Source organism: Mesoplodon densirostris, chromosome 1 (assembly GCF_025265405.1).
Source record: "Mesoplodon densirostris isolate mMesDen1 chromosome 1, mMesDen1 primary haplotype, whole genome shotgun sequence".
Classification (NCBI taxonomy): Eukaryota; Metazoa; Chordata; class Mammalia; order Artiodactyla; family Ziphiidae; genus Mesoplodon; species Mesoplodon densirostris.
In genome coordinates this window covers 154,328,085-154,350,598 of record NC_082661.1, presented here as the reverse complement: position 1 = coordinate 154,350,598, position 22,514 = coordinate 154,328,085, and the positions used below count along the sequence as shown (strand labels likewise).

Below are 22,514 nucleotides of genomic sequence, written 5' to 3'. Positions count from 1 at the left end.
CCCTGGTCTATCAACGGGGCCTATAGCTCGCCCCAACCCGTCACTCGAAAGATGGAGAATTTGAGGCCCAGGTAGGGTGAGATGCCGAAGCCCAGTAAAAGCAGGAATGTGGCTGGAATGTAGGTCTTCCTGCCTCCCAGAGAAGAGCAAGTAAATAATGGAAGATGTTGTTTACTTTCAAAGACAGGAAGGGTGATAATAGCGGCAAATATGTAGAGAAACTTTGGGGTAAGAGATGCAGTTCAAATTCCTTCCATGTCCTCAAAGTAAAAGAAAATGAGTTGTTTAAAGAGCAGAAAACTGTGATCAAAAAAAGGCAGAAGTGGGCCTCCCTGGTGGCGCAGTGGTTAAGAGTCCGCCTGCCGATGCAGGGGATACGGGTTCGTGCCCCGGTCTGGGAGGATCCCATATGCCGCGGAGCGGCTGGGCCCGTGAGCCATGGCCGCTGGGCCTGCGCATCCGGAGCCTGTGCTCCGCAACGGGAGAGGCCACAACAGTGAGAGGCCCGCATACCGCAAAAAGAAAAAAAAAAAAAAAAAAGGGCAGAAGTGCCCGTGTGTTAGGAATGAAACTTCCTTTCTCCAGAAAAGCCATTACTTAACTCTAACCTTTTTCCACTGTAATTCTCTTGAATATTTAGTTATCAGGATTCACAAAGGTTCACTGCAGGGATTTTTGTATTAATAAATACCACGATGGAATTTTTTTAATGCCTCAGTTCTTTGTTTAAACATCAGATTTCATCCTCAGGGACAGAACAAATTTATACTGCTAATTACTTCTAAAACAATGTCACTTCTGCTAAATAAACAGATCCTCTTTTTTTTTTTTTATTAGAAATTAAGCATTTAAGGGCTCTCAAGGGTTATTCCTGCAGACATTCTCTCTATGCAGTCAAATGAGCCCACGGATATTAATAAGATATGCAGTAATTATAACACATCTGGCCAAGAGACATTCTTCTGTGTGTAAATATTTTATGGAACCAGCACCATGCAACAGCACCTACAGAGTAAATTACTGCCTCAGTGAGCCCCAGGGAATCTTAACCACTTCTCATTAATCAGCCTCTCTTACTTTCTGTACCTGAAATGGTGTTTCAAGAGACCAAAAGCCATTAAAAAAATGAAAACATCCCTGAAAGATGGTATTAACACTATTCACTAAGAGGAAGCCTTTCGGTTTCAAATGCAACATGCATGAAAGTCAAAAGCTTACCTTGATGACCTGTTGGGGCAGAAGCAATGAGTCTAAAGAGAAATCACAAGTTACATCCACTCTACTAAGCCATCAAAAAGACACTCCGTTTTACCTCGTTCTCTGGGGTGGGAGATGGCGTTACAGAACTAAGGGACCCTTTCCTAGAACCCTGAAGATCTGCTGGGATGGAGACAGGGCGTTCCCACTGAGTCGTCCCGGTTGGTATGTGCCAATAATAGGTCCCAGCGATGTCACTGATTCTTTTCCAGCCAGGTGGCAAATCTGGATCAGTCTGAAAGGAGTGATCACTCCATATATCTGCTGGAAAATGGAAAAAAAGAGAGGGTTTTATTAAAAGAGGAAACAATTACAGTCTTCCAATTTTACTACCAACAGTCAGGAGAATTCCACAGGCAGATGTGTCCATAGCCCGAATGAGAACTAAAGCCATCCTACGGACACGAAGTATGGAAAGAGGGGGAATACGGAAAGAAACATGGAAAGAACTGGAAGGTTGACACTTGAGAACATGGATATAAAGGACCCATTATCAAGTCATCTTACAGCTCCAAGGACCCTATGAACGAACAGGCTAAAGCTCCATTAGTCAGAATCAACTAACTACCCAAGCAAAATTTGCAAGGTTAAACACAAAACCTACTGTATCCCTTTGTACATTTGTAAGATTTACTGTTTGGGATCATATATCATTCCCAGCGATGAGTACAACTCTAATGTTCTTTAACCGCTTTCTGGATGAGTTACTGGATTTATGAGTACTGGATTTATACCTTTCATTTGCTTTAACAACTCCTCCCATTTGATTGTAAACATCTATTTTTATTTTTATTTATTTATTTTTTTTGCGGTATGCGGGCCTCTCACTGTTGTGGCCTCCCCCGCTGCGGAGCACAGGCTCCGGACGCGCAGGCTCCGGACGCGCAGGCTCAGCGGCCATGGCTCACGGGCCCAGCCGCTCCGCGGCATATGGGATCCTCCCAGACCGGGGCACGAACCCGTATCCCCTGCATCGGCAGGCGGACTCTCAACCACTTGCGCCACCAGGGAGGCCCTGATTGTAAACATCTACAAAGTAGCCATGTCTTTTGTAATACTCTAGAATTCTAAACTGCACACAGAAGATTCCCAAGGAGTGCAGACTGAAAAAGCCTTGGAATTCGAAAAGGAACCAGACGGACACTAAAAACCGGCCAGTAATATAAATGCATGAAGGAGGACAGGTGTGGGATACAACAGAGAATGGTGAGGATGGTGGCAAACTGGTAAGCATGTGCAAAGTCCAAAGGCATTTAAATTCAAAAAATAATTTTTTAAGAACTGTATGTGTGTGCATGTGGGAAATAAAATACATCTACTGGGCAATTTCAGTCATCCCTGGCTTATATCAATATTTTATTAATTTACTGGATAACTTTGTTTTTTTAAAATCTCATCTTTGGCCTTCTTTGAGTTGAGTATGAGATGGATTAAAGTGCTAGAGAAGAGAGGAGAGACATAAGGAAGCAGAGTAAGAAATCCACAGAGAGGGAGGCATAATGGAGGAATCGCAGGCGGCTATTATCAACATACACAGGTAGAAAAACTTAATAAACTTGTGCTCTAAATCTGGGGATCACTTCATTCTAAGGATGAGGCCCTTTTCTGTGTGGTCATTCACAAGAGGCTGGAGCCGTTACAGCAATTTAAATGAGAAAGTATGTGGGCCTTGCTCTCAGCAAATGTCATTGCATCATGTGGGCTGGCGTCACTGAGGCTGCTACAGCCGCAAGAAGAAAAAAAGAAACCAAACAAAGAAGTTGATTAAGGCTATGGGCACAGATGTGCATTCATGCGGTTGTTTAGCATCCCAGCATTCACTTTTCTCATTTAAATCTGCCAGAGGCAAAACTGCCACTTGTCTCAAATTATGATGGAAATTTCCCCTCCCCCTACAGGAAATTAAGCATGATTAAATAATTTCAAGTTACCCAAATCTTTCAGAAACAACTCGAAACAAACATGTGCATACACTCCTCTGTCCTGTCTCCGTTTTAGGGGGTGAGACGGTTGTTTATGCTGTTATTTTGTTTTAAATATTTCAACTGGGCTGGGAAAGGTAAAATACACAGGTCTTGGTATTAAGTTGGAGAAAACCCTACCAAGGGTGTTCCCTTGTCCAATTCTAGCAGCTCAGACAACAAGCTCGAGATGGAAACTAAAAGGACATAAACAGTTACCGTTTCTGTTGTTTTTAAGGTCTGAGGGCCTGAATTTACACATGTATCCCCATTGTCTCTACAGCTGGGACATTAGCATAGATGAAGAATAGCTACATAACACTATGAGAAAATAAATCACATCAGACCAAGGGCAGAGACCAAGGTCAGCAGTCTTCAGGTGTGGCTTTCCAAAGTGGTTGAGAGGGGCCTTGGGCTGCATGGCAGAAAGTGGTCTGTTGTGTTTCAACCAGACCCATTCACTTATATTTGGTTTATATTTTGAATTTCTGGTGAGATTTTGTTGGAATAAAAACTACAAGGGGGGTTATTCTGTTGCTAAAAATTGGTGATGATCAGATGATGATGATGGAAGGAGTGAGGTGCGCACATCTACAATATTATCAGCAGTTCAGAATCATTTATAGAATCCCTTCCACATCACCCTACCCTGGTTGTAAGGAATGTAAGCCCCGTGAGGGCAAGCAGACATTATCTCTGTCATGTTCACCATCATATTTCCAACACCTAGCATGGCAGGTATTCAATTACAATGAGATGGATGAACGGAGGATAGATGGTGGATGGATGGATAGACAGATGGGTAGACAGAAGAAAGGAAGATAAGAAGGAAGAATGCACAAAGAAGGAGGGAGAAATAAGTGAATGAAGTCCTGAATGATGGGAATTGAACTTGGCGCTTAGCAAAGAAGAATTCTGAAGAAATCAGTTCTATATAATTTCATAAAACAGAGCAACTTCACAAGGCTCGGGAATACTAGCTTCTAGTTAAGAGCATGTCTACTTCCCTTGAAGGCAAATGTGAATGTTGTTATGGACAAAAAGAAATACAATATGATAAACTGGAAAGAGTCCTGGGCTGGAGTTGAGATTTTGTTTCTTTTTTTTATTGATAGGTTCCACAGGAACAGCAAGAAGTATGCCTTCTGAGGTACCTCAGTGCCATTACACTTCATTTTGTTTCATCTTCAAAGCCCCAATGTGCTTTGTTTTCCTACATAAAACTATGTACACATTTAAATAAGTACCCTGGACCTTATTCAACAGGTCAGTGGTTTTCAAATGTTATCAAATTGGGGAGAAGGACAGTGGTGCAGGTAGGTGGAACTCCAGGCCTGTCCAGAGTCTTTTGACTGTTGCAGCAACATTTTTACCTTTTTAAAATATTGGTCTTGTAGGCATGATTTTCCTTGAAAACAGGGATTAGTTGAATGCTCAAATCAATCCCACCAGAAGGTAAGAGTGGGAATAATAGCCAGCCAAGACAAGAAGCCGGGCCTTTCAAGGCTTAAACCCAAGTTCTCTTAATGCTCCCATGAGGTTCTCAGCAGCTGGTAACAACTGTGCTGTTATTTACAGTAAAAGTAACAGGGATGCTGATGTGGGCTGTGGGCTGAAATACCCAGCTGCTTTATTGCTTCTTTATTGCAAGAGCTCGTGGAGTGTCCACTGCTGCCCTATGAAGGACACACTATGGTTATCCCATTTCTAAGGCTCGGAGAGGATGGCAGTTTGGTTTAAAGCCAAGGGGGTAAACTATGTCCCTATGTAGAAATGGATGTTACTTTTTCAGAGATCTGATAAAAATCAGTTGTGGTCAGCTTGGGGGAATTTAGAAGGTGCATAAATGGGGCGGAGGCAGGGGGGGACACATAAGAAAGGACACAATGGCTTCAAGTCTGAGGCTATGAGACCGGCCAGCTGACCTGACCAAGGTTACAGAGTTGGTGAGTGAGGGCACCAAGATTTGCCCTGGAGACTAGGTACATCCATGCAAGGACACTTCCAATATAGGCGTTGCATAGGGTCCTCCCTTCCGTGTCTCCCTCCCTAATTCTGCATCCAGTAAACCCAGGCAGCCACTTCAGCTGGTCCATGGATATGCAGCCTCTCCCACTGGAAACCCGAGGATCATATTCCACACCCAGGCACACAGCAGAGACTGAGATCCCACCTATTTCTCCCTCCTCCCTTCCCTACAGGATCCCACAGCTAAGAAGCTTTATGGTCTCCTGTCATGTCATCACTGCATCACTGCATCACTGCATCTTGCTGAAGGCGCCTTCAAGGAGAAGAGGGAAGCGGGGCACGGTTCAGTGGTAAGAGCAGAAAGCTATAGATATCCTTTCTAAGTGGCTCTGTGGCCCACGTTATCATTTGCAGTTTTGTTCCAGAAGCACGGCCTGGAAGTCGGAGTGTAAAAATAGCAAGGCTGAGAGCCCCAGAAAGTCTCTCTTGTGCTGGGAGCCTCTTGGGCCAAGAGCAATACTTGGCATAGAAACAAGGAGCCCGTCTATGAGCAGCAAGGACCTGCCCCTTCCAGCCGCCTTGGGCGCCAGTGCCGCTGCTGGCCTGGCTCCACCTCTATCACTTCTCTCCCGCTCTCCTCCCTGGTCTGTGTGTGAAGCAAGCCTGCCTCTCATCACCCTCACCCCTGGGTTCACTTGCAGGAACTGAAGGGTCAAATGAAAACGAATTAGCATCTAGCAGCAGCTGGAAATCTCCCCTCTTGCTCCGGAGGCCACAGGAAGGAGGGATGGGTGAGCTGGGATTCTAAATTTGGCAACGCCTTCAGTGCAGAGCACAAGAGGCCTCCCTCTGGCCCTCTCAATGGCACTCACTCCCTTCCTTGACAGTTGTATACCCAGTGCCTTCAGTGTGTACGGCAGAGGGTGAGCACCTTTCGAAGAAAGAGGAGACAGATTAACTCATTCAACAAATACTTCCTGTCTACTCTGTGCCAGGCATTGTTCTAGGGCTGGGGGGCACAGAGTTCATCAGATAGACCTGGGCCCAGCATCCGTGAACTGGGGCAGTGGTTCTCAAGTTTCACAGTCACCTGGAGAATCTGCTAGAACACAGATTGCTGGGTACTACCTCCCCACCCCACACCGCCAAGGTTCTGACTCAGTTGCTCTGGGGCGAGGCCTGAGAATCTGCATTTCTAACAGTTCCCAGGTGGTGCTGATTTCTTGCTGCTGGTTTTGGGACCACACTTTTAAGAACCATTGGCCTAGGAAAACAGAAAAGGTAATTAATCTTTTCCACCAAACTCCATCTAACTGCTGGCTCCAGAAAATAAAAAATGTGAATTATATTCAATCATTCTTTCATTTATTCACCCACTTATTCATTCACTCTCTTGCATTGAGGGCCTCCAATACATTCCAAGCACTATTCTAGAAGCTGAGAACACAGTAATGAATAAAAGAGGCAATTCAGGTATAATGGGATCAATTGTGTCTGGGGATAGGGTGGGCTATGTGGATAGGATGGTCTGAGGAAGGAACAATGTCACCCTAAACTAGAAGGGGCACCAGCGTTGGGAAGAGACAAGAGAACAGCACTCCTGGAAGACGGAACAGCAAGTGCAAAGGCCCCATGGCAGGGAAGAGCCTGTTGTGTCATTACAACAGAAAGTCACTTGAATGAGATGGGAGTGGTCTAGGATAAGATTTAAGGCCATAAGGGCTAAGGATTCACCCTCTATGCAAAGGCAAGCTCTCGAAGCTCTTGTGTGGTCTGTGTTTTCAAAATCAGAAGAGTAATCTGCACAATGCTCCCATTCTTAGAGAAGAAAAACCTCTCTCTTCGGAAGTCTTAGCTGCAGCTACTGCTGGCTTCTCTTTTGAGCACTGTTGTTCCAGAGGGAGCCAGATGCCTTAATCCAAACTATCTGAATTTAGCTTTAAAACACTTTCTCCGGTCACCGGTGGTCTGCTTCCTTTGCCTCTCTCTCTTCTTTCCCAACTCACTACTTAGTCCCTTTATTCTTTCTGGACCTAGAACCTCCTTGTCAGAAAACAGCAAGAAGGCTCTTCATTCCCTCCAGCTTCACCACCGACTTCTGAAGACAAGAGCGTGGAGCCAGGACTCCAGGTCTGGATCATTTATTACAGCTTTGCTGAGGGTTCCAGGCAGCATACAGAGGCTGCTCAGAACCCAGGGTGAAACTGTCCTCAGTCAAAGGAACTGGCAAAAACAATGACTGTGGAAAACAAGGGAATGAGCCCCAAATGTCCAAAATATGTGAGCTCTCTGACCCGCTGGCCTGCCAGACAGAAGGGAGGAAAGCTGACCTAAAACAGTTTCAGGGCCCCTGCTATTTCTTGATATTTATTTGCAGGGCCTATTTGGGACCCTGAAGTGTCTATCACAGCCTCAGAAAAATTACACATTGTACTCAATTGAGCTTTCCTGTGGTTGCATTCTTTTTACAGCTGTAATAAACCTCTTAACCGTTTTGGGAGCGTTGATTTTCTAACTCTTTTTCCCTATTTTCCTTTAAAAAAATTAACATTAAGATATTTAGTGTCCCTGAAATACGTAGTTATTTGTAACTGTGGATTTTTCTGTTAAAGTTTTTTTTAAATTTTTATTTATTTTTTTATACAGCAGGTTCTTATTAGTTATCTATTTTACATATATTAGTGTATATATGTCAATCCCAATCTCCCAATTCATCACACCACCACCGCCCCCCCGCCACTTTCCCCTCTTGGTGTCCATACAGTTGTTCTCTACATCTGTGTCTCTATTTCTGCCCTGCAAACTGGTTCATCTGTACCATTTTTCTAGGTTCCACACATATGTGTTAATATACGTTATTTGTTTTTCTCTTTCTGACTTACTTCACTCTGTATGAAAGTCTCTACATCCATCCACGTCTCTACAAATGACCCAATTTCACTCCTTTTTATGGCTGAGTAATATTCCACTGTATATATGTACCACAACTTCTTTATCCATTCGTCTTTCAATGGGCATTTAGGTTGCTTCCATGACCTGGCTATTGTAAATAGTGCTGCAATGAACACTGGGGTGCACGTGTTTTTTTGAATTATGCTTTTCTCTGGGTATATGCCCAGGAGTGGGATTGCTGGGTCATATGGTAATCCTATTTTTAGTTTTTTAAGGAACGTCCACACTGTTCTCCACAGTGGCTGTATCAATTTACATTCCCACCAACAGTGCAAGAGGGTTCCCTTTTCTCCACACCCTCTCCAGCATTTGTTGTTTGTAGATTTTCTGATGATGCCCATTCTAACTGGTGTAAGGTGATACCTCATGGTAGTTTTGATTTGCATTTCTCTAATAGTTAGTGATATTGAGCAGCTTTTCGTGTGCTTCGTGGCCATCCATATGTCTTCTTCGGAGAAATGTCTATTTAGGTCTTCTGCCCATTTTTGGATTGGGTTGTTTTTTTTAATATTGAGCTGCATGAGCTGTTTATATATTTTGGAGATTAATCCTTTGTCCATTGATTTGTTTGCAAATATTTTCTCCCATTCTGAGGGCTGTCTTTTCGTCTTGTTTGTGGTTTCCTTTGCTTTGCAAAAGCTTTTAAGTTTCATTAGGTCCCATTTGTTTATGTTTGTTTTTATTTCCATTACTCTAGGAGGTGGATCAAAAAAGATCTTGCTGTGATTTATGTCAAAGAGTGTTCTTCCTATGTTGTCCTCTAAGAGCTTTATAGTGTCTGGTCTTACATTTAGGTCCTTAATCCATTTTGAGTTTATTTTTGTGTATGGTGTTAGGGAGTGTTCTAATTTCATTCTTTTACATGTAGCTGTCCAGTTTTCCAAGCACCACTTATTGAAGAGACTGTCATTTCTCCATTGTATATCCTTGCCTCCTTTGTCATAGATTAGTTGACCATAGGTGAATGGGTTTATCTCTGAGCTTTCTAACCCGTTCCATTGAATTATATTTCTGTTTTTGTGCCAGTACCCTATTGTCTTGATTACTGTAGTTTGTAGTATAGTCTGAAGTCAGGGAGTCTGATTCTCCCAGCTCCAATTTTTCCCTCAAGACTGTTTTGGCTTTTCTGATCTTTTCTGTCTCCATGCAAATTTTATGACTTTTTGTTCTAGTTCTGTAAAAAATGCCATTGGTAACTTGATAGGGATTGCATTGAATCTGTAGATTGCTTTGGGTAGTATAGCCATTTTCACAACATTGATTCTTCTAATCCAAGAACATGGTATATCTCTCCATGTGTTTGTGTCATCTTTGATATCTTGCATCAGTGTCTTATAGTTTTCTGAGTACAGGTCTTTTACCTCCTTACATAGGTTTGTTCCTAGGTATTTTATTCTTTTTGTTGCAGTGGTGAATGGGATTGTTTCCTTAATTTCTCTTTCTGATCTTCTGTTCTTAGTGTATAGGAATGCAAGAGATTTCTGTTCATTAATTTTGTATCCTGCAACTTTACTAAATTCATTGATTAGCTCTAGTAGTTTTCTGGTGGCATCTTTAGGATTCTCTATGTATAGTATCATGTCATCTGCAAACAGTGACAGTTCTACTTCTTCTTTTCCAATCTGGATTCCTTTTATTTCTTTTTCTTCTCTGATTGCCAGGGCTAGGACTTCCAAAACTATGTTGAATAATAGTGGCGAGAGTGGACATCCTTGTCTTGTTACTGATCATAGGGGAAATGCTTTCAGTTTTTCACCATTGAGAATGATGTTTGCTATGGGTTTGTCATATATGGCCTTTATTATGTTGAGGTAGGCCCCCTCTATGCCCACTTTCTGGAGAGTTTTTTTTTTAATCATAAATGGGTGTTGAATTTTGTCAAAAGCTTTTTCTGCATCTATTGAGACAATCATATGGTTTTTATTCTTCAATTTGTTAATATGGTGTATCACATTGATTGATTTGCATATATTGAAGAATCCTTGTATCCCTGGGATAAATCCCACTTGACCATGGTGTATGATTCTTTTAATGTGTTGTTGGATTCTGTTTGCTAGTATTTTGCTGAGGGTTTTTGCATCATATTCATCAGGGAAGAATTGATATTGGTCTGTAATTTTCTTTTTTTGTAGTATCTTTGTCTGGTTTTGGTATCAGGGTGATGGTGGCCTCATAGAATGAGTTTGGGAGTGTTTCTTCCTCTGCAATTTTTTGAAAGAGTTTGAGAAGGATGGGTGTTAGCTCTTCTCTAAATGTTTGATAGAATTCACCTGTGAAGCCACCTGGTCCCGGACTTTTGTTTGTTGGAAGATTTTTAATCACAGTTTCAATTTCATTACTTGTGATTGGTCTGTTCATATTTCTATTTCTTCCTGGTTCAGTCTTGGAAGGTTATACCTTTCTAAGAATTTGTCCATTTCTTCCAGGTTGTCCACTTTATTTGCACAGAGTTGCTTGTAGTAGTCTCTTAGGATGCTTTGTATTTCTGTGGTGTCCATTGTAACTTCTCCTTTTTCATTTCTAATTTTATTGATTTGAGTCCTCTCCCTCTTTTTCTTGATGAGTCTGGCTAAAGGTTTATCAATTTTGTTTACCTTCTCAAAGAACCAGCTTTTAGTTTTATTGATCTTTGCTATTGTTTTCTTTGTTTCTATTTCATTTATTTCTGCTCTGATCTTTATGATCTCTTTCCTTCTACTAACTTTGGGTTTTGTTTGTTCTTCTTTCTCTAGTTCCTTTAGGTGTAAGGTTAGATAGTTTGAGATTTTTCTACTTTCTTGACGTAGGCTTGTACTGCTATAAACCTTCCTCTTAGAACTGCTTTTGCTGCATCCCACAGGTTTTGGATTGTCGTGTTTTCGTTCTAATTTGTCTCTAGGTATTTTTTGATTTCCTCTTTGATTTCTTCAGTCATCTCTTGGTTAAATAACCAAGTAATGTATTGTTTAGCCTCCATGTGTTTGTGTTTTTTATGTTTTTTTCCCCTGTAATTGATTTCTAATCTCATAGCATTGTGGTTGGAAAAGATCCTTGATATGATTTCAATTTTCTTAAATTTACCAAGGCTTGATTTGTGACCCAAGATTTGATCAATCCTGGAGAATGTTCTGTGTGCACTTGAGAAGAAAGTGTAATCTGTTTTTGGATGGAATGTCCTATAAATATCAATTAAATCTATCTGGTCTATTGTTTCATTTAAAGCTTCTGTTTCCTTATTAATTTTCTGTCTGGATGACCTGTCCATTGGTGGAAGTGAGGTGTTAAAGTCCCCCACAATTATTGTGTTATTGTCGATTTCCTCTTTTATAGCTGTTAGCAGTTGCCTTAAGTATTGAGGTGCTCCTACATTGGGTGCATATATATTTATAATTGTTATATCTTCTTCTCGGATTGATCCCTTGATCATTATGTAGGGTCCTTCCTTGTCTCTTGTAACAGTCTTTATTTTAAAGTCTGTTTTATCTGATATGAGTATAGCTACTCCAGCTTTCTTTTGATTTCCATTTGCACGGAATATCTTTTTCCATCCCCTCACTTTCAGTCTGTATGTGTCCCTAGGTCTGAAGTGGGTCTCTCGTAGACAGCATATATATGGGTCTTGTTTTTGTATCCATTTAGCGAGCCTGTGTCTTTTGGTTGGAGCATTTAATCCATTCACATTTAAGTTAATTATCGATATGTATGTTCCTATTACCATTTTCTTAATTGTTATTGGTTTGTTTTTGTAGATCCTTTTCTTCTCTTGTGTTTCCCACTTAGAGAAGTTCCTTTAGCATTTGTTACAGAGCTGGTTTGGTGGTGCTGAATTCTCTTATCTTTTGCTTGCCTGTAAAGCTTTTGATTTCTCCATCCAATCTGAATGAGATCCTTGCCGGGTAGAGTAATTTTGGTTGTAGGTTCTTCCCTTTCATCACTTTACATATATTGTGCCATTCCCTTCTGGCTTGTAGAGTTTCTGCTGAGAAATCAGCTGTTAACCTTATGGGAGTTCCCTTGTATGTAATTTGTTGTTTTTCTCTTGTTGCTTTCAATAATTTTTCTTTGTCTTTAATTTTTGTCAGTTTGATTACTATGTGTCTCGGTGTGTTTCTCCTTGGGTTTACCCTGCCTGGGACTTTGCGCTTCCTGGACTTGGGTGGCTATTTCCTTTCCCATGTTAGGGAAGTTTTTGACTATAATCTCTTCAAATATTTTCTCGGGTCTTTTCTCTCTTTCTTTTCCTTCTGGGACCTCTATAATGTGAATGTTGTTGTGTTTAATGTTGTCCAAGAGGTCTCTTAGGCTGTCTTCATTTCTTTTCATTCTTTTTTCTTTATTCTTTTCTGCGGCAGTGAATTCCACCATTCTGTCTTCCAGGTCACTTATCTTTTCTTCTGCCTCAGTTTTCTGCTACTGATTCCTTCTAGTGTATTTTTCATTTCAGTTATTGTATTGTTCATCTCTGTTTGTTTCTTCTTTAATTCTTCTGGTGTTTGTTCTTTAATTCTTCTAGGTCTTTGTTAAACATTTCTTGCATGTTTTCGATCTTTGCCTCCATTATTTTTCCGAGGTCCTGGATCATCTTCACTATCATTATTCTGAATTCTTTTTCTGGAAGGTTGCCTATCTCCACTTCATTTAGTTGTTTTTCTGTTTTTTTTTTTTTTTTTTTTTTTTTTTGCAGTACATGGGCCTCTCACTGTTGTGGCCTCTCCCGTTGCGGAGCACAGGCTCCGGATGCACAGGCTCAGCGGCCATGGCTCACGGGCCTAGCCAGTCTGCGGTATGTGGGATCTTCCCGGACCGGGGCACAAACCCATGTCCCCTGCATCGGCAGGCGGACTCTCAACCACTGCGCCACCAGGGAAGCCCTGGGGTTTTATCTTGTTCTTTCATCTGGTACAAAGTCCTCTGCCTTTTCATTTTGTCTGTCTTTCTGTGAATGTGGTTTTTCTTCCACAGGCTGCAGAACTGTAGTTCTTCTTGCTTCTGCTGTCTGCCCTCTGGTGGATGAGGCTATCTAAGAAGCTTGTGCAAGCTTCCTGATGGGAGCAACTGGTGATGGGTAGAGCTGGGTGTTGCTCTGGTGGGCAGAGCTCAGTAAAACTTTAATCACTTGTCTGCTGATGAGTGGGGCTGGGTTCCCTCATGTTGGTTGTTTGGCCTGAGGTGACCCAGCACTGGAGTCTACCCAGCTCTTTGGTGGGGCTAATGGCGGACTCTGGGAGGGCTCACGCCAAGGATTACTTCCCAGAACTTCTGCTGCCAGTGTCCTTGTCCCCACGGTGAGCCACAGCCACCACCCGCCTCTGCAGGTGACCCTCCAACACTAGCAGGTAGGTCTGGTCCAGTCTCCAAAGGGTCACTGCTCCTTCCCCTGGGTCCCGATATGCACACTACTTTGTGTGTGCCCTCCAAGAGTGGAGTCTCTGTTTCCCCCAGTCCTGTTGAAGTCCTGCAATCAAATCCCACTAGCCTTCTAAGTCTGATTCTGTACGAATTCCTCCTCCTGCTGCCAGACCCCCAGGTTGGGAAGCCTGACGTGGGGCTCAGAACCTTCACTCCAGTGGGTGGACTTCTGTGGTATAAGCGTTCTCCAGTTTGTGCGTCACCCACCCAGCAGTTATGGGATTTGATCTAACTGTGATTGTGCCCCTACTACCATCTCATTGTGGCTTCTCCTTTGTCTTTGGATATAGGGTATCTTTTTTGCTGAGTTCCAGTGTCTTCCTGTCAATGACTGTTCAGCAGTTAGTTGTGATTCCGGTGCTCTCGCAAGAGGAAGTGAGCGCACGTCCTTCTACTCCACCATCTTTTTTTTTTTTTTTTGCAGTATGCGGGCCTCTCACCGTTGTGGCCTCTCCCGTTGCGGAGCACAGGCTCCGGACGCGCAGGCTCAGCGGCCATGGCTCATGGCCCCAGCCGCTCCGCGGCATGTGGGATCTTCCCAGACTAGGACATGAACCCGTTTCCCCTGCATCCACAGGTGGACTCTCAACCACTGCACCACCAGGGAAGCCCTACTCCACCATATTGAACCAAGCTCTGTTAAAAATTCTTGAGTAAATGTTCCAAGAACTCACTATTTAAATGGCTCTTAAATTTGGGCCTGGCAATACTGTATACTTTGTGTATTTTTATCAAATGTTTTGGCATAAGATCAACACAATATTTCTTAATTTAAACTCACTGGGGACATAGTTTTTGCTGGGCTTACTCTATTAAATTTGTTTCAGGGCCACATTACTATCGCAGGCAGGAGCTCTGGAGAGAGTGGACAACCTTGAATCTCAGCTCCAATGCTGGCTAGCTGTGTGACCTCGGACAAACAGCTTAATTTCTAATGGCCTGTCTGCTTACTGTGACAGAACTGATGATAGCTTCTGTGCCATACAGTTGATGTGGAACAGAGTGCCCAGCACAAAGCCAGGCATGTAACAGTCACTCAGTAAATGTCTGTTATTATTCGCTATTCATTACTTCATTCAAATGTGGCTTTGGGGGAAAATACTATGTAACAGAAACATTTTTGAAATGGCATCAACCATAGTGCATTTCATTGAAAAACTAAGATTTCTGAGAGTTTGCAACCACCAAATGTGTTTTTACTGAAAAGGTAGTTTTTATTTAGATCAAGAAAAGTAGATGAGAACAGTGGTCACTTACATATCCATTCAGAAACAACATATCACATGAGGACCCACTGGTCTGAGTTTGTGGTACCTCTTTAATAAGCATGTGGAGGCTTCCCCAATGGCGCAGTGGTTAAGAATCCATCTGCCAATGCAGGGGACACGCGTTCGAGCCCTGCTCTGGGAAGATCCCACATGCCATGGAGCAACTAAGCCCATGCACCACAACTACTGAGCCTACACTCCAGAGCCCATGAGCCACAACTACTGAGCCCTCGAGCCACAACTACTGAGCCCACGTGCCTAGTGCCTGTGCTCCACAACAAGAGAAGCTACCGCAATGAGAAGCCCGTGCACTGCAATGAAGAGTAGCCCCTGCTCGCCACAACTAGAGAAAGCCCATGCGCAGGAACGAAGACCCAACGCAGCCCCCCAAAAAAGAAAAAAACCAGCATGTGGCTGCTTTATGTCATGCAGTTGAGCCATTAAAGAAGCAGAAATAAAATCAGAACAAAATAGTTTATGAAGTCTGCTTTGTTATTTAAGACATCCTTCTTTTGAGACTGCTTCTGCTCTACCTTATGTCCTCAAGAAAGTATGTAGGGACTTCCCTGGTGATCCAGTGGGTAAAATTCCACACTCCCAATGCAGGGGGTCCAGGTTCAATCCCTGGTCAGAGAACTAGATGCCGCATGCATGCCACAACTAAGAAACCCACATGGCACAATTAAAGATCCAGCGTGCCTCAACTAAGACCTGGTGCAGCCTAAATAAATAAATAAATATATAAAAAAAGAAGAAAGTATGTAAATAGGAACTGATCCGATGATGGCGGAAAATAAAAGGGAAATTATGCCTCTCTGTTCACAGACTGTTAACCAAAATCAAAACAGAGTCAGGGGGACTCTGCAAAGACAAATTTAAAAACTAAAGGGCATGAAATGTAAGCCACTAAAAATTATCCAGGGGGAAAAATTGGTATGTGTAAATATCCAATCATACATCCATACCTATACATAGATATAACTGAAGTTAATCATATGACCTGGCTGCAGAATATTTTAAATATCATAATAAGGTCTCATTCGAAACACACAATAAAACATGCATTTTCTTACAAGTTATAAAAGGAGATACTAAAATTTTAAGATATGAAATATAACCTAAAACACTATTTCCTTTTAGAGCGTGCACAAAGTAGCATAATTTACAAACACTATTGAGAAGCCGCAGGCTTAAATTCTTCCCTCCCCTCCAAAAAACGTAAAAATAAAACCTTAGAACTTGAATGGAGAATAGTACTTTAAGAAAGCTACAGATCATTTCAATAACCTCAATTTTGTTTTTCTAAGACGTGCTGGGAAACACCTGTGTTGAAGCTAACCAATCTCCAAAATTCAAAAGTCTATTCACAATAAAAAATGGAGAATGGGTGCAGGTGGGCATGCTCTTGAATCAGCAACTTGTTGGTGATTTTAAAAAGTTAAGGTTGCAACATATTTATATAAAATTGCTAGGCAGGTTTATTACTTTTTCCTTCAGTTGTCTGACTATACCACTCAACTAACTGAAAGGCAGCAATGCATCCTGTGCAATACCAGACGGGATTATTCAGGTTTGGCAGGAAGATCAACAAGTCAGCCCTAATATTCTTTGCTTTCAAGTTTAGGTATTTAGTGCCTAAACACCGTGTAACAGGAAGACCTATAATCATATGGAGATTAAGCAACTGTACAACATCATTCAGAGAACATGTCCAGCTGCCATGTCTGCAGTCAACCAACCACACATCTTCCTCATTTGATTATTCTTTCACAGCGAGCAGTTGGAGAAAAGACAAAATGCCACCTCGGGCAGCAATCTTTCTTTGGCTTCCATGCAATTACACAGATACAATTATTACTGGCACCATACTCTTTCAAGGTAGACAGGTCTGAAAGTATATTAAATAAAGCCTGTTTTCTTTTCCACTATTTTGGCAGGGTCTTCAATACACTTTTCTCTTAAGAGCTGTAGTCCTCCTCAGGCTGGTACACAAGAGCACTGATAACAAGATGGAAGCTATTCTACGGGCTGCCTAGACCAATTTCAAGGTCATTATTATTCTATACAGTGGCATGAGAGGCCTTGCCTTCTCATCTACATTAAGTATTAGGACAAAAGATGATTATGGAGAATCTAGGAAATCAACAAAGTATTCAACAACCAACTACAATTTGGTCTTTTATCAGCATGTTAAAAGCACAAGTGGAAGTGGATGCCACCTTTTCTAAAGTCAAAATCAGTGTGTGGGAGCATATAGAACTATACTCCCATAGATTAAAATGTGTATATTTTGTTTCTGATACAAGAACAAGAGCATGCACTTCTAGAGCACTATGGAATTCTCAAAGTTCTGTAACTAATTCAATCTCATTTGATCCCACAAAATCTTACAGGACAGGTACAGGAGATACTATTCCCATTTTACAGGTAAAGATACAGATTTCAGCAACGTTATATAACTTGATCAAGGTTGGGAAACTGGTTGTCATTGACTGTGGAGAAATCTCAGTGTATTTTTGTTTGGGAACCATTCTATTTGTTAAATGTATTTTTAAAGGTTAAGTGCCCTTTAAAAAATCAGCATAACTGAAGTAATTTGTTCAGTATGCCTAAGTGGTTAGTGGACAAGCTTTAACATTTGATGTAAAATGTAAAATAGGATTTTTAGGCTGTGGATGGGGTGGAGGAGTTCAGAGAGAAATGTTTTTCTGAGATTAACTTTTAAAAACACATTTAAAAGGATCAGGGTAAAAGCTGTTTTTTATTACTCTTCTGAAATATTTATTGTCTACCTAAATTAAAAGAGAATTTGAAGCAGCTTATATAAAAGATATAAATGTATTTGAAACCAATAAAATAACATGAGAAAATAGAGCCATGGAATTGAGAAGAAATTTAATTTCTTGCCCCTAAAATTTACAAAGTTTTAGTTATCTAATAAAAGAAGTTTACAAAAAAAGAAACTTTTTCCTAAGCACCAAATCTAAGAGGAACTTAGCATGCAGTAAACAGCACTGGAGGTAGAAAGGCAGTAACTGATGATCATTTCACATTGCATCTAGGTGGTTTTATTTTGTAATCTTGTTCTAAATTATAATCATGTTGTACACTAGGTAATTACGTGTAAACTTTTTTTTTTTTAATAATAAAGTTAACTGGGCAAACCATTCTGTGCTTTTCCCTTTGTCTATGAGAAGCCTGGTGTTTGGGTCTCATAAATAAGGCAGCCGACACTACAAGGTGTTCATCAATATCCAGTGTCTTCTTCCTTTTTATTGGATACATGGCCATCTAGAATACATTTCTCAGCTTCCCTTGCATGCAGGTAACATTCTAACTATTGGGATGAAAGTACAAGGATTATATGGCAGCTTCTAAGAGCCTTCCTTATAAAATAGCTGGCAGGCACATTTTTTTCTGGCTGCCTGGAACAGACAAGCTGCCTTGGACCATGAGTACACTGGCTATACCCTAGGCATGTTGGAGTAGTAAGGTCAGGGAATTTGGGTTCCTGAGGTCTTTGTGGAACAGAGACACTATATCAGTGGACTGCTACTGCCAGGTTTCTTCTACGTGAAACGGAAATACATTTCTATTGTAATAAGTCACTGTTATTTTAGAGTCTTGTATTACTAGCAGTTGAAGTTGATCCTAACTCATTCATCTAATGGCAGGAAACTGAATTTCAGACCTAGTACCTAGGAAAGAAACAGCTTCTAATGGATTGTCTTTGCAACCTCATATTCAAAGGCATCTAAATTATAGAGTTGAGTTAAGAAACCCAGGTTCCTGACTCCCAACCCCTCCAACACTGTCCAAGACAGCATATTGTTGGAACATAACCTCGTTGGTTATCATTCATTCATTTTCACCCCCACCAATCCAAGCATTTTAACCTCATCTCCAACTCTTGTAAAAAATACCAAATGCAGACACTGCGTTGGGCCTAATTTTTCACAAATCTCAAAGAAAGTATCTACCAGGATTCAACCAACCACAAGCAACATTCAGCCATTCATTTGACTCAAGGCTTTTGATTCTTTGATTTGTACCATCCTCCTCCACTACTCTTTCCAATTCTAGGTCAGGAGACAAAAGCAAAGATTCTCCAGGGGAAAACAAAATGGCAAAACCTATTAGCTGATGTACACCTGTGCAATAGCTTGGTTATTCTTTTCCAGCAATGAAAGAGTGGTACACAGAGCTCTGAGTTTTTCAAAAACGCTGAGGCAACTGGCAGAAAAGAGGCAGGGGTATTTGTGGATCCCATCTGCCAAGGATGCACGTGTAGCAAGTCTCATTTTTTCATGCTTCTCATAATAGAATCGAGCATAAGACAGTATTAGGTAATTGGGCCAAAATTCCAGGAAAGGACAAGTAAACAGAATAATTATTCTCAAAAATCTCAAACAATAAATTAGTGCTCAAAGTTTAGACGGATTTCTTTAGTGATCAGGATGTGGAACTATCTGGTGTTTAAATTGTGGGTCCTCAGGAGCAAAAAGATCAGAAAAAGTGTCATAGAGATGCTACTAATCACAAATTAAACAGATCAAAATTCCTTAAAGCCAAGATCAAGCTTGTTCCTCTTTTTATTTTAATCAACCGACTAAATGTACTGCATTCACACGTACCGCATTTTCGATGTACCGCAAACATGTCTCACGCACAGTAGGTATGCAATGTAAGTTTTCTGAAGGTAAGTGGATATAGCTGGGAGCGGCTCCCTTTTCTCATATCTCATCCTCTGAAACTGCAGAGGCTACCAAGATAACACCAATATGAATGAGAGCTACAGGAAAGCGGAGGACAAAGAAGGAAAGGAGGAAGAAAGAAAGGGAGCTAGGGAAGAAGGGAGGGAGGGAGGGAAAACGAGGCTGTGGCCTGTACCATTAAGCTGCCTGCCTCCTGAGTCCCAGCGGAGTTCTACTTTGTACTGACATCCAAAAAGAAAGTAGAATGACAGTTTGCTCATTTTTATTTACCCACAAATGTACTGGTTACCCACTAGGCCATGAATCCCAGTCAATATGCTAAAATTATTTTCCTACTAGAAAAATGCTCCTGAAGCATTAGGGGTTTCTTATCTGCAGGGCGTCTGGGAAGGATTCCAAATTTATTATGCTACAGAAATAGGTTTCTTTTTCCTTGTCTCAAAATCTAAGCCTCTTACTTGTGAAAACTGATTCATACAAAGTTTTTGTTCTGGGTTAGTTCCATTTCCTTCTTTCTAGATCTACTGGTAGTTAGTGTCCATCTGTAAATGATGGTCAATCTGTTTTTTTTTTTTTTTTGCGATACGCGGGCCTCTCACCGCCGTGGCCTCTCCCGCTGCGGAGCACAGTCTCCGGACGCGCAGGCCCAGCGGCCACGGCCCACGGGCCGAGCCGCTCCGCGGCATGTGGGATCCCCCCGGACTGGGGCATGAACTGGTGTCCCCTGCATCGGCAGGCGGACTCTCAACCACTGCGCCAGCAGGGAAGCCCGGTCAATCTGTTCTTGAATTCTGATACGTTCTAAGCATCTTCCTCCTCAACTCTCACCATTACTTCCTCTCTGAAAGAAATTACTATAACCTAAAGGCCTTTTGAGAGAAGACTCTGCTCAGCACACACAAATGATTCTTAGATCTCAGAAGTGGGTACAGAGGAATACTCTTTGGAAGCAAATGAATCAGATGCTGTGTCAAAGTCTTCCTTGTTGCAGGCAAATAGGCAGAGATCGGTGGGGACAAGTGTATGACTACGTGGAAACTTCACCCAACATAGTTGTTTGTGTTTCCTTCCTTGTAGAAACAAACTTTGTGTGTCTTCCTGTGTCACAGGTGCACTTTGATAAATGAACTGAGAGCATTTATCCCTCCCTTAGAAAATATTACAGTGGAAAGTACCTAACCATGGAGCCAGGAGGGGAGAGGAGTTGAGTAAAATAAAACACTGTATTTTTGTTTTGTTTTGTTTAATTCTCTTTGGAGAAACAAACAGCATAAATTACTTTTAAAAGCAAGAGTGCATTTTCAGTGTATATTTTCCATGGGATTTTTTCTTTAAGGGTAATAACTTTTTTTCTTCCACTTTCTGCTTTGATGACTAATTCATTAAAAATACATATATTCTACTCTGCTGATAGAGCAAAAATTGCAAATTTTCTTATTGTGAATAAAGGCTACTTGCACTTGGCCCGAATTCCAACTGGCCACCCTGGGAAAGTTGACCTCTTTCATGGCCACTGGGTCTGTTTGAGAAACACATTTATAAGAATTGAATTGGTTAGCGAGTCCTAAAAAAAAAAAAGCCACAACTTGATTCACTTTACCAATCAAAAGGATCTGATTCAACAAACACTTGCAATGCTCTATTTTTCACTGAACAAAATTATATAGAAGTATATCCAGGGCTTCCCTGGTGGTGCAGTGGTTAAGAATCCGCCTGCCAATGCAGGAGACACGGGTTCGAGCCCTGGTCTGGGAAGATCCCACATGCCGCGGAGCAACTAAGCCCATGCGCCACAACTACTGAGTCTGCGCTCTAGAGCCTGCGAGCCACAACTACTGATCCCACGTGCCACAACTACTGAAGCCCACGCACCTAGAGCCAGCGTTCCGCAACAAGAGAAGCCACCGCAATGAGAAGCCCACGCACCGCAACGAAGAGTAGCCCCTGCTCACCACAACTAGAGAAAGCCTGCCCACAGCAACAAAGGCCCAATGCAGCCAAAAATAAATAAATAAAATAAATACATTTAAAAAAAGTATATCCATCAATAAAAATAAGATATCATTTTTTTTTCAAAACAAGTAAATAATATACACCCTATAAGCCAGCAATACTAAGTGTAGAGCTCACACCTCCTCACATCGTTCCACTACAGGATCCAAGCCAGGGTGCCCCCTGCGAGATTACGTACGGTGCTGGGGAAAGGGGCACACCCTGGGAGCCCACCATTCTACAAGGGGAAAGGGAAACACCAGAGTGCCATGCGGCAGTTAGAAACAATGCATTAAATGTCCACCCAGCCTTATGGATAAATCTCTAAAACACAGCACATGGGGAAGAAAACACCCTTTAAATAAATTAAGAAAACACACACAGAAAACAATAATGTACATCGCAGGTACACTTCTGAACAGAAAGTTACACATTAAACACATTAGGATGGTTGCCCATGGGTGGAGAGAATAGAGAGAGGTAAGGGAATAAAACAGGAGGTAATTAAGTAAGAACATAAAACAATATGTTTTATATGGACCAGTGATGAAAATAATCATGAATTGTGGCCTATGATTAACTCAACTGTCTACAACTGAGGTCCAAATCAAACTCACTTTTTCACATTTACATATTTTCCTTAACAATAAAAACGCTAATTTTGAAAAATCATCAAATGTAACAGCCACTGTTTAGGTAGCTACTGAAGTGGCCCAGGGCTCCGAAAAGGCCAAAGTTCCAGGGCTATGATGTCCAATATGGTAGCCACTAGCCACGTGGGGCTACTGAGCACAGGAAATGTGGTTAGTCCAAGCGATGATGTGCTGCCAGTGTAACACACACTGAACCTGGAAAACTCAGCACAATAAAAAGAATATAAATATCTTATTAATAATTCTTATACAGATTATATGTCAAAATGATATTTTATTTTTTTAAAGATGAGATTGTTTATTTATTTACTTTATTTATTTATTTGGTTGCGCCAGGTCTTAGTTGTGGCAGGAAGGCTC

General features: G+C 41.5%; 1 protein-coding gene across 16 annotated transcripts in view; it reads right to left on the bottom strand.

Moving 5' to 3' along the window:
- The window catches only part of APBB2 (amyloid beta precursor protein binding family B member 2), a 392,355-nt gene that overhangs the window by 119,862 nt on the left and 249,979 nt on the right, over nt 1-22,514 (bottom strand). For 14 of the 16 annotated variants that reach the window (XM_060110741.1, XM_060110667.1, XM_060110660.1 and 11 more), the window contains one exon: nt 1,313-1,521. In XM_060110741.1, coding sequence (XP_059966724.1) covers nt 1,313-1,521 — 209 coding nt within the window. The remainder of the gene's footprint in view (nt 1-1,312; nt 1,522-22,514) is intronic. The other 2 variants (XM_060110749.1, XM_060110733.1) reach the window with 1 other exon arrangement.